The sequence below is a fragment of the Coloeus monedula genome, assembly GCF_965178545.1.
Source record: "Coloeus monedula genome assembly, chromosome: Z".
Lineage (NCBI taxonomy): Eukaryota > Metazoa > Chordata > Aves > Passeriformes > Corvidae > Coloeus > Coloeus monedula.
The window spans coordinates 83,710,479-83,723,113 of record NC_138822.1 but is presented as its reverse complement, the minus strand read 5'-3'; the positions used below and the strand labels follow the sequence as shown (position 1 = coordinate 83,723,113).

At 48.5% G+C, this 12,635-nt stretch overlaps 1 protein-coding gene across 5 annotated transcripts in view; it reads left to right on the top strand.

Moving 5' to 3' along the window:
• SMAD7 (SMAD family member 7) overlaps positions 1-2,106 on the top strand; it is a 28,558-nt gene extending 26,452 nt beyond the window's left edge. For all 5 annotated transcript variants that reach the window (XM_082301289.1, XM_082301290.1, XM_082301291.1 and 2 more), the window contains one exon: positions 367-2,106. In XM_082301289.1, coding sequence (XP_082157415.1) covers positions 367-905 — 539 coding nt within the window. In that variant the 3' untranslated portion in view covers positions 906-2,106. The remainder of the gene's footprint in view (positions 1-366) is intronic.
• The last annotated feature ends 10,529 nt before the right edge of the window (positions 2,107-12,635 follow it).

Sequence of the window (12,635 nt, the reverse complement as noted above, 5' to 3'; positions counted from 1 at the left end):
TGGGTGTTTGGTTGCATGAGCATCTCACCTCTCCTGTTGGCACTGGAGGTGGTCCTGGTGTGGGTGAGGGTGATTGTGCCATTGGGGCTGCTGTTGTGCCTGGAGCTACTTTTGGGAAGGTGGACCTGGTGATTCAGGACCCATAAATCCAACTAGAACGAGGCACTGGAACAACACAGGAGTGCCACAAACCTGGAAATGTTCTTTTGGAAACAGTGGGTTCACTGTGGACATTGATGTACGTGTGGACAAGATTGTGAAGGCATGGGCAAGCAAGGTCCTGCCTGTTCTGTGTTTCTTTTGGTTTGTATAAATTCCCTTGATGCTAAATCTCTCCCTTTTTTTTTTTTTCCTGTTGTTCTGCAGATTCTCAAGTTCTTCAGGAGCCAGGGGATAGGTCACACTGGTGTGTGGTGGCATACTGGGAAGAGAAGACACGCGTGGGTCGGCTGTATTCTGTCCAAGAGCCCTCCCTGGATATCTTCTATGATCTACCTCAGGGGAATGGTTTCTGCCTCGGACAGCTCAACTCAGACAACAAAAGCCAGCTGGTGCAGAAGGTCCGCAGCAAGATCGGCTACGGCATCCAGCTCACCAAGGAAGTGGACGGCGTGTGGGTGTACAACCGCAGCAGTTACCCCATCTTCATCAAGTCGGCCACACTGGACAACCCCGACTCCAGGACGTTGCAGGTTCACAAAGTGTTCCCAGGGTTTTCCATCAAGGCTTTTGACTACGAGAAGGCATACACCTTGCAGAGACCCAACGACCACGAGTTCACGCAGCAGCCATGGACCGGATTTACCGTGCAGATCAGCTTTGTGAAAGGCTGGGGCCAGTGCTACACGAGACAGTTCATCAGCAGTTGCCCCTGCTGGTTGGAGGTTATTTTCAACAACCGGTGACTCAAGACAGAGTGAACTCATGACATCTATACTACTTTGCTGCTATTACTTCCTTCTGAGTGCTTGCTTTTCGTGCAGACTTTTTGTTTTTTTTGTTTTGTTTCGTTTGTTCACCCTTCCTCGTTTTGAGAAATAGCTTATGAAAGATTTTTTTTTGTTTGTTTTTTGTTGTTTTTGCCTTTGGGGTATTTTGATAAATATATCTATTTTTTAAAAGTGTGAATGACCAATAACTCTCACAAGGGCGAGAGAAGGGTGCAGTGGGGATAGATCACATGAGATAATAACTTCACGCCTCTCGAAAGGATTATCCAATGGGGATCGATGGATTTGAAAGCCACTAGCTCTATGTTACAGCTCCTTTTCTTGGACAACATAACAAGGTGACTGTATTTTTGTACGCACCACCTTCCCAGTGACGGTGACACCGAGACCCCTTCCCCAGCAGTGCTAACCCCGCGTTGCCGCCGAAGGATGGTGCAAAACCTTCCCAGACAGGTCTTTAACTGACCTTTTGTGTTTCTCTTGTTGCTGGGTTCATGTCTTGTCACTGTGTTCATTGTTCCACTGCTTTTTCTATGTTTTTTATGATCGTGGATTGACGTATGGGGAGAAAACAACAGTGGGGGGACTTCGGGCATGGCCTGTGCTTGATCATTTGAGCTGAGATTTGAAGTGACAGAATTCTAAACCTAAAAATAAATAAAAACAAAACTAAAGAAAAACAAGTGGGAAAAACAAGAGAAAAAGTGTTCACAATAGTTGGTGTGTTGTAACCTGCTTAGATCAGGTTATCCAGGTACCATCTTATCTGGAAATGCAGTTGTGCTTTCATTTCTTCTTGAATTCATACACGAGTATGATACTTTTACACTGTTCTTAGCTCAATGAGCATGTTTAGACCTTAACATAAGCTATTTTTCTAAATATAAAGGTTTAATTGAACAAGAGAGCATTCTTCTTGGAACTTTAGCATTGTAGTGCTTTGAAAAAACACCCACAAAAAAGAAAGGACTCCTTAAAAAACCCTGAGATTTATTAAAGAAAAAAAATGTATTTTATGTTATATATAAATATATTATTACTTGTAAATATAAAGACGTTTTATAAGCATCATTATTTATGTATTGTGCAATGTGTATAAACAAGAAAAAAAGTAAGAAAGATGCACTTTGCTTTAATATAAATGCAGATAACAAATGCCAAATTAAAAAAAAAAAAAAAGAGAACACAAGATTGGTGTTTTTTCTATGGGTGTTATCATCCAGCTGAATGTTTCTTTTTCTAAAGGAGTCTATGTTCCATTAAAAAATAAAAATGTACACTTGATCCCAAAACTGTGCCAAGTGGCTTTTTTTGTGGTGTGGATGAGGCGGACTGGAGAGATGCTGCTCTGAGTGAGTGCTGTGTGGGGTCAGTGGTGGGAGCACCCCCCCCTGTTTTGTGTGGGGCCTCTCTGGGGTGGGTAACACCTGGGTGGTATCATCCTGAGCCGTGGGCTCCGTTGGCCTGGTTCGGTGCACACGGCTTTCGGGTCCCCAGTTTGGATGCACCCCGCCAGCCCAAGGCTGGAGGGACTGCCTGCACAAAATCTGCTGAGGTTGTTTATGCTGTTCCTATTTCTCTTAGCTTCATCCTGAAAGAACCCCAGTACTGGGGACACAGCTCCTGTTTGACCCCGTCCCTGTCTCCGAAATACTGGGCCAAGCTTGTGCTCTGTGCTGGGACACAGGTGGTCTGTGCCACCAGGTGAGGAGGAAAACTTGTGGAGGCCTTCCCTTGGGTTTTCCTTGACTGTTTCCTGCCCCTTTCACCTCTCATGCTTCTGGAAATAAAGGTGCTTGTTCCTTTTGGCCCCCTTACCCTGCCTTCAGGCATTCCCTGCTCCACATCCCCCTTGCACATGGCAAGTCCCTATAGCTTGTTCCTGCCTTCCGGGGAGCAGGAGCTTGAGTGGAAACCACCAGAGCCCTGTAGTCTGAAGAACATGGACAAGATGAATGTCCAGATGGGCTTGTGAGCTCCCACCCTACCAAAGTGCCTGGACCCCAGGAATGTGACTTCAGCCTCTGCTGTCCTCCAGGGGGTGGGTGGGCATATTAGCAGGTCAGTCTCTGTGATAATCAGCTCGATGCTGGGCCTTCTGTTCAGCACAGATGTGTCCTTCCCAGAGGGATTTACTGACACACAGCATTTGGTTGTCTCCAAATGGACTGTGCCTTCAGCCGGATCCATGAACCAGCTTCAAAACGGCTTTTGATCATGGGCGAGTTTCAGTTTCCAGGTTCTCTCCTCATCCTTCAGGTGGGAATCAGCACGGAAAGCTGAAGCAGGATGGATGCACCCATCCTGTCTTCCTAGATGTGCGCTACAACACACCTGGGAGGGCAGGAGATGAAACAATGTAATCTATGGTGCAATTCGGTTCATTTCCACTCTGAGCCACCAAATGTGAACTATCCAATAATCAAGAGATACCTGAGTGGTCCAGTGGCCAAGCTAGCAGTGATGACATGCATCAGAAGCTCCAGGAACACCATCAAAGGCACTGCAGTCAAAGGATGAAGCTGTCAACTTCCTCACAAAATGGACTCCTCTTGAGTTTTTGTAGCATTGATTTGCGTGAGCAGGTCTGTGTGGGCTGCAGGGACCTGGGGTTAGAAAGAGCACTCCAAATCTAGGTATATGACCAGGTATAGGATCATGTTGGGGTTACAGCCAGCTGTCTAAGAATCACAGAAATCAGATAAATCATAGAATGATTTGGTTTGCAAGGGACCTTAAGCTAGTTCCAACTCCCTGCCATGGGTAGGGTACACCTTCCATTATCCCATGTTGCTCCAAGCCCTGTCCAGCCTGGCCTGGATCACTTCCAGGGATGGGGCAGCCACAGCTGGGTGGGTTTTACTCTGGATTAACCAAAAGATAAAGAATATTTGGTTCACTTGTATTTCTCCCTCTTCCAAGCTGTGCTGCTGGGTCTTAACCCAGAAGAAATGAGATGATAGCTTTGAACCTGAGGTATGGCACCAAATGAGCCACATGGACACACACAAAACTCTGCATTGCAGAGATGTTTTCATTTGTTTTCACCCTGTTCCATGAGGTACACACTGTATCCCGGTGGTTAAGGCCCTGAAGCCAAATTGTAGCATAGATGTCTTTGTCCTTTGAATTAAGATCTGATTCTTGTCCCCACTCATTAGGCCATGAGATGTAAACAACTCATTTAACCTTCCTTTTTTCCAGGACTTCCACTTGTGAGGTACAGAGGTTACAAAAAGCTGCTCATCCTGAGGGCTGAAAGCAAGGGATGGAAGTACTCTACCCCTAAACAAACTTTTCACAGCAGCTTTCCAAAATACATCGGGTCACAAAAGTACTCAGGGCTGGAGCCCCTCTGCTCTGCAGCCAGCCTGGGACAGCTGGGGGTGTTCAGCTGCACAAGAGAAGGCTCCAGGGAGAGCTCAGAGCCCCTGGCAGGGCCTCAAGGGGCTCCAGGAGAGCTGCACAGGGACTGGGGACAAGGCATGGAGGGCCAGGACACAGGGAATGGCTTCCCAGTGCCAGAGGGCAGGGCTGGATGGGATATTGGGAAGGAATTGCTGTCTGGGAGGGCGGGCAGGCCCTGGCCCAGGGTGCCCAGAGCAGCTGTGGCTGCCCCTGGATCCCTGGCAGTGTCCAAGGCCAGGCTGGACAGGGCTTGGAGCAACCTGGGATAGAGGAAGGTGTCCCTGCCCATGGCAGGGGGTGGAACAAGAGGGGCTTTAAACTGTTCTGTTGTTCTGTGACAATACAAAGAGGAAAAATGATCCAGCAAAGCCAGAGTCTGTCTGTGGAGATGTGCCCATGATGGGTGCAGTGCTGGTGGGCTATTGTATCATTTGCAGGATACACTGAAGGTTTGGGATATCCCCCACAACCCCCCCTTTACATCTTGCCCTATGTGACTCCCCCTGGCCAGGGCTGGAACACACTGAGCTGGCACAACCTTCAGCTGGACATGCCTTTACAGGTCAAATATTAAATCGTCTGGAGACATGAAAAGCCTGGCAGATCACTTTATTCTGTAAGATCTTTGCTTGCATTCATCTGTCAAAATAAAAGGCCAGGCAATGCTGTTCACAGTAAGAAAGCAGAGAAATAATCAGCAAAACTATGGCTTTTCAATACTATGACAGTTTTAGTTAAAATGTTCCAGCCCTCACCTCCTGCTGAGCTAATTTTAGCCCTCATTCAACACACACACACACACACACAAAAAAGAACACGACAGAAGGATGCTGAGCACCACTTCATATGTGTCCCCATTCACTCATTCAGCTCTGGGGCTGGTGTCTGTGGGGCGAGTGGGAGGTTAAAATAGAGACTGGAGGTTAAGCAAGGGAGAATTTCCCCTTGTCAAGTATTTGCCAGTTCTGTAATTCCATCTTTAGGGCTCAGAAAAACTGCAGCCACAGAAGGCAAGGTGCTGACCTGGTGTAAACCTGGTCTGAGCAGAAACACAGATGAAGGAGCTGTAGACAAGGACAAAGCCAGATACTTCCCAAATGAAAGTGCTGATGTCCAGCCAGCAGGTCACTCCTGGACATGAAGCCCTTCTAGCTTCAAGCCTCCAGCACCTAAATTCAGGCACACCCCAGCCTCATGGACATCTTCCAGCAGAGCAATGGTGGCCCTGGGACCTCAGCTATCATTGTGCTCTGTACAGCTTATCGGTGGATTCCACTCTTCCCTCCTTGGAAATCACCTTAGAGAAATCTCATCTGCTTAAGAGGCTCAGACATGAGGTGGTTGAGACAGTCTGAAGTCCAGATTTCCCAGTGGATGGTGGGACACGTCTCCCTCCTCTCCTTCCTAGAAAGGAATTTCTCTGGAAATCTGGGATGACTGAAATCAGTGTGTTCTTGTTTACTGTATTTTTGCTTTGGACCACAGCTCCAGAATCAAAAGTGCTGAATCTTCTAATGATACACTGCAACATGGTAAATTACAGCACAGCAGGGACTTTTTTCCCAGTGTTGCTGAGCAGTAATTAAAGAGTGCAATAAAGAAGGGTCAAACAATGCAATTTTTGTCCTAAATCATACTTGAAATACTGTCGAAGTGTCAACTGCTGATGTACTGCAAGGGAAGGTGATAAAATTCCACCCTCTTCAGATTTTGGGTTTCCACACAGGAAAACCATTTGCAGGTGGTGCAGAGCCATGATCCCAGTGTCCAGTGATGCTCAGGATCTGGCTCACTCCCCACCCTCCCCGAGTCATCTGTGGGTTGTCTGCAAGCCTGAAGGGAATGGGTCCTCCTCCCCATGCAGCCCTCATGTGGTGGTTATGGGCCGGCTGTTCCAGACAGTTCAAATCCATGAATCCTTGGAAAAGCTGATTCTTTATGCTGGTTGTGCTTTCACGGGTGTAAAGTTGCTCCAGTGGACTTTACCTCAGCTTGCAAATGGTAGTTCATCTGGGTATTTTTCTGTTTTTATCTATCTATCTATCTATCTATCTATCATCTATCTATCTATCTATCTATCTATCTATCTATCTATCCCCTGAAAGGGCTTGTGGAGAAAATTGGTAAAAAAATGGCTTAAGAGGAATTGATAAAACACACCCATACAAGGAAACAGCATTTTCTTTGTGTTGTCTACATGCTTTTAAAAATTCACCCTGGTTTATTGGGCACATGTTGGACAAAAGATGCCAGGGTGGGGGCACACATCTGGGGGTTTAAGGGAGGAGGTTAAAATGGGCTGGGACAACCAACTGTGAGAAATGTTTAGAGCAAGAAGTGAAGATGGAGCTTCTCCCATGCCATTTATCTGTGCAGTACCATGGACTCACATGAGCTCTTTTGGACCAGGCTTTTTTATAGACCTTGCACCAAGCAGCAATGAGAGGTGATGTGCTGGGGGGTGGACAGCAAAGCCAGGACTAGACCTGAACAACCATGGCTGAACAGACAACTTATGGTCGGGAGGTCTGTCCCCTGTGACCTCACTGTGTCACCAGACTTTGGCAGGAGCCCTGCTCAGCCTTGCACATAGGAGGCAGAGGAACATTCCCAGCCTCTCCAGCGACTCATTGTACAAATTTTTGTGTGGCTTAAAGATGAAATGAAAAAAACCCCGAAACACTTGAGAGCCTCTGGTGGCTGTTGTGGTTAACGGGGAAGTCACTGCTGTGTAATGCTTACCAGCCAAGGTCCCTGTCATCAGCTTCAGTGGAAAAGCCCAGGATGTTTCCTCTTGTCATGCTACTGGATCACCACCATAAACTGCCAAAGTGCTCCTGGTGATGAATTTGACCATCCTCTTGGGTTTTTTTTTTTTAGACACTCTGGTTTCTGAAAGCCAAGAGGCTCCAGTGCTCACACACTACATCTGGCTGTCAGCTGCACACATGGCTGGACTTGATGATCTTGGATGTCTTTTCCAACCTTGACGATTCTATGATTCTGAATGTCTCCTGAACCTGGTGACAAGGTTCATCAAGTCTGGAAATGTGGTGGAAATCTGAGAGTGAATTCGCTCTTCCAAAACCAGCAAAGGCCGGATGGAGGGAGAAGACCTGAATGAGCAGCTGTCCTGCAGCAGAGGCAGCTCAAGTTGTGCTGTGACTCATCCTCCTCAAGGGACCCTGTGGTGGGAACAAGGGTGTGCTTTTTCTGGGCTGGGGCATGGTGCTTTGGGCTTTTGGGATGCTCACTGGATTGGTGAGCAAGGAAAAGCAGTGCTGAGCAGGGGCACAAATCTACTTCAGTGGTTAAGACTCCCTGTGCAGGGGGGTGTTGGTGTTCCTGTCCCCAGCCTGTGCATGCCTGGTGGCATCTGCAATAGTGACATATTTACATTTGGGCTGAAACAAGAAGTTAAGGATCCCCTTGCACCCTCCACACACAGCTCAGCCTATAGGCATCATCGGGAGATTGTGGGGACTCTGAACTCCTTCTGCCAAGAGGTATTGAGCCCCTTTGAGCTCAGCTGAACCCGATGTTGCGGGCAGGTGCTCAAGGCTCTTGGCTCCATCCCTTGCATTGGAGCAGGGTCAGGGCTGAAGGGAGGGCAAAATAGGCCCGCTGGGTTTCAGATCAGCTCTGAGAGTCAGATCTGGGTGGTTTCATTAGCTTTCAGCGTGGTGAAGTGTTTGCAGCCTTTTTTCGTACCAGACGGGAACAAAGCAGTGCGAGTCAGACGTCGGTGCGGGTGCTGTCGGTTACCAGGGTTACAACACGCATGGGAAAAAGGGAAAAAAATCCCACATATTGCAAGGAACTAAGTACTAATTTTGCTGTCGAGGCGATAGGCCTGGCATTACCATGGATGTATTTATATCCTCTGCCCTGTAGCAAATATGTAAGTTATTCTGGGGCATGTCCGTACTCTGTTTTGGAGCTGGACCACCAAAGACCTCCGGGGAGTTGTTGTGTGAGAGCTGAGGGGGGTCTCTTGTTATTCCCTGCAGCTGCCCAGATGAGAATGTTAGCATGAATATGCTTAAAATAGGAAAAAACACATTCTAACCCCAAAGATATCTGTTTTGCACAAGACATGCCGCAAAGAAAGGAACAGGACAGCTCAGGCTCCCAACCGTCAACCAGTGAAGGGATATAACTGGGCTCCAGTATCACACCTATCAAAGCTTGTTAGCTCAGTTTGGAGCCAATCTCCAGTGTGAAATGGGCCAGAAAACAGATTTTGCCTCTCATCAGCAAGGTAAGCCAAGAATGAGAGGAGGAAACTAGAAAATGAAGGTGTTGTAAAAGGGGTCCAGTGAAAGAAAGTGGAAACCAGACCTGACAAAGGTGAAAGAAGGTAAACCAACCTCCTGATGGGAGCTGGGTGGTGGGATCCTGCAGAGCAGTGGGTGGGCAGGTTGCTCAGCTGGGATGGCTGCAGGAACCACAGGGGAACACTGGCACAAACAAAACCAAACCCCTGGAGATGGTCCAGCACCCCAAAATGCCCTGCTGGAAGTGGTATTTACTCCTTCCCTGGGAGCTCAGGCCCTGTGGTTTGGTTCTTCCAGCCCAGCATGCCATGGGGAAGCTGGGATGAATTTCGTGGTTGGAGAATTTTCTGGTTTTAATAATTGATCAAGAGCGAGTAGTGGGATGGAGAGGCCTCGTGCAGTGATGTGTTGCTTGTGGGCTCACCAGCAGAACCACTTCCAGCCAGCAGACAGCGTGGAGTGGGGCTGGAGGCAGGGAACTGCCTCCATCAGATGGGCTGTTCAGGGCTTACAGCCTCCACAACCGGGTGGAAGGGTTTGCTTTCATCTCCCTGCCTGCAACATCTGCAGCCTGGACTCATAAAACTTTCAGCGCTACTTTAACCCTTCAGGTTCTTTTTTTCTTTTAGGGATTTTTCTGGGGACAAAAGGCTGCAGTTGAAGATTAAAAACCCCATGCAGCAGCATCCCTAGTTGGAGGAGTTGCCAGCTCTGTCTGCTGCCCATGGAGTGAAGGACAGTGGGACCTCAACCCCCAGCTGGGATCATTCCCTGGAGGCATCCAGACTGAAAGAGACTGCTGGACTGGGACAGCATTGGTGTTTCAGTGTATATATTATAAAAATAACTTTTCTTGGGACTTTTTTTTTACAGAGATGCATCACCACTCTTGGCAGCAGTGAGGCTCCAGGTTTGGATTGATTTTCAGCACAGTCAAACTCAATGCTCCTAATCCAAAGCCTTTTAGCTCTTGGAGGTCACACTGAGTTCAGGAGGCAAATTTCTCACCTGGGGCATATTTTTGTTGCAGGAAAACAGATCCCTAGATAGGGACTGGCTTTGTCAGAGGAAACTGATCTCAGATACAGACCTGCTCATAGCTTGGGAAACTCCAGGGAGATGGAGACAGAGTGATTTTGGTGTTCAGAGCTCAGCATCTTCAAATATACCTATCTCCTTCCAGGGGAGATGAGGAGTCCAGTAAAACAACCTCAGCTGGAGCAATAAGGGGCACCGGATAATGATAAAACAGAATATGACAAATGTCTCAAAGTGACCTGAAAGTGGAGGTGGTCAACATGAGACCAGGAGGAACAGCAGCAGACCTTGGTTATACATTCCTGTTGCAAAGTCTCATCTGCTTTTTTGAAGCTCCATACAAGGTTCCCATTTGTGGACCCTGCTTCTTGTCTCCTGACTGGCTACCAGGGTCTCACAAGCATCTGTGAGCTTCAGGAGTCACGTAAGAATAAGAAAGTGGAAAGCACAACTCTCCAGTCCTCTGAATGCAGAACTTTGACAAGTGCAGGATGAAGACTTGGAGCCTGGATAGGTGAGGGGGAAAAAAGGTTATTAGGAGTTATCATGACTTTTAAGTCAGCTGAGGATGTGGATGATTCTTTTTTTTCTTTTTAAGTAGTTCAGTTGGCAGGGCTTGGCTGGGCTCTGGGACTCCTACTGGGAGTAGCTGACGGACAGACCCAAGTTTGACATGCCCAAGGGTGTGCAAAAGCTCCTCCATCAGGCACTGAAACATCCAAACTGGAATGATGTGAGAGATTCAGCTGGTCCAAGTAAGCTGTGTTGAGGCTGAGTGCTGGGGGAAGAGGAAAACTGGGGGATCTTGCACAGAGACAAGAAGTTGTGGTGGAAATTGATATATTCCCTTACATATCCATAATTCCCTGAAGCAACAGTTTCTGCCCCTCTCTGGTTTTGCTTTAAGCAGTTGTATCTCAGGGTCTGACCCGGAACCCTAAAAGCCGGACTATAAACTCGGGTTTTGGTATGTGGCCCACGGGTGTCATCCCTCTCTCATCTCACAGTTACAGAGTGGTCCATAGTCCGCGGTGGCCTCACTCGGCCACCTCCTCCTGCTTCTGCAGCCTTCCAGGTGCATCCCTGAGCTTGACATGTCACAGAAACTCTCTGAACGACCTTGGGCAAACTGCTTCTGCCTCAGTTTCCCCTTCCTCCTAGTTATCAGCCCCTGTGCCTTTGGTGGCATCTGGAGTGACTTCCCTCCACCAGCAGAATTTGTTTAATTTAGAGGCTGGGGATGACTTCTCCATTTATACGCCCACTGCCCAAGTGAGTGCTGGAGATGAAAGCTGAAGGAGAGCACACAGTGGGGAGGGGAGTTGCAGCTGGGACTTGAGTGCCGGTCTTCGCAGCACCTCCGTGCCAGGAGACATCAAAGAGGGCATGGCACCCTCAGCTCCCAGGCAGCGGGGAGCTGAAATGCCCTTCCAGTTCAGGCATGCCTCACAGTTTGCTAAAAAAACCCCCACTTCTTATTAATCTGCGATTGAAACTGTAATTATGTCATCGCTCTGAATAGCCCCATCGACAAGTTCGGGCACGGGACGAGGCTGAGCCGCCGAGGCCGGCGCGCTGCGCGCAGGCCTGGCCGCCTCTCCCGCACCTCCGCGGCCTTGCCCGGGCTGGCACCTCCCGGCCTGGGCCGCGGCGTCCTCTGCAGAGGGGACAAAACCTGCGCCGCCGTCCTGGGCGGGCAAAGCTGCTCGTGGTGGATGTGTGGTACGTGGGCACTGCCCTCCTGCACTGCTGCTGCAGTTTCGTGGCTGTCCCCACCCTCGTGCCACAAACCTGGGTGCCTGTCCTGAGCGCCTTCTCCAAGGTCAGACTCTTCCATTGCATGCCTGAACGGGCATCCCTTTGGGAAAGCAGGGCTCAGCTGATGCAAGGTGTTTAATTCGGACAGCAGGCCCTCAATGCAGCCAAGCACCTCAGCTGGGGGGTTTCTGGGTCCCTAAAGAGCCTCGGTTTCTGATGCTGCTGGTTTTCTACCTCCCTAAACGTCACCTGTGATGGTTGGTTCTGTCCCTGCACTGTGTACAGCCCCAGGAGCCTCTCCCACCCCAGGGATGCTCAGCTCTCCTCTACCCTGCAATTCCCCCAAAAACTCTCTTTTTCTCTCTCTTTTCTCTCCCCAGAATCTTCTACCTCTTCAGGTGCCCCTCATCCCCCAGGAAGCCAGCCCCGCTCCCCCAGCCCCACACTTGCCTCTGTTTGCTCTGAAAATGCTGGTTTCAGCTTTCATTGCTCTCAGATGTTTTTTTGGACCCTATTAAATAACATTGCAAACGTTGATGTTAATTAAAATTCCTCCTAACCACTCCCTGTTCACCCTCCTCTTGTAACCCCTCCTTAAAACCTCATTCATTTTTGGGATCTTCCCAAACAGAGGCTCTCCAGACCCAGCTTTTTTTGGGGTGTTTGTCCACGCCACATCCCTCCTCTGTAAACAAGCTCTGGGGTGCAAAGCCCTGTCTGTTTTTTCTTCATCGCCGCCTTCCTATTATTTTGTCTGTCCTTGCAGCTTAAGCGTGAGGAACTTCAAAAGGATTTACCATGTTTAGGCTGGTCTTTGTGCCAGGAATGGTATCAACAGACACACAGCATCTCATGGGAACAAATCTCCTCAAGGTTGGTACATCTCTCTGAAAGATAACATTTTAGGAATTGAGCTCCCACCTGTCCAGCATTGGACCTTGAATATCTGGAGCAATGTCTACTACGTCCCTGGGTTTTGCTGTTCATAATTCCTGGTCCAGGTTTGCCACACTTTGGATATTTGTTGTCTTTGCTGGAGGAGAAGACATTTTCCCTGCAGGAGGACTGGTCTGAGAAAAATGTGAAAGTGAGGTATTTCTTTAAATTCCAAAACACAACCCAGTTATGGAAGCAAAATAAACCAAATTTATAGAAAATGGTGCTGGAAGAGAGCACTTAAAATCAACTAACTCCATGCTAATCC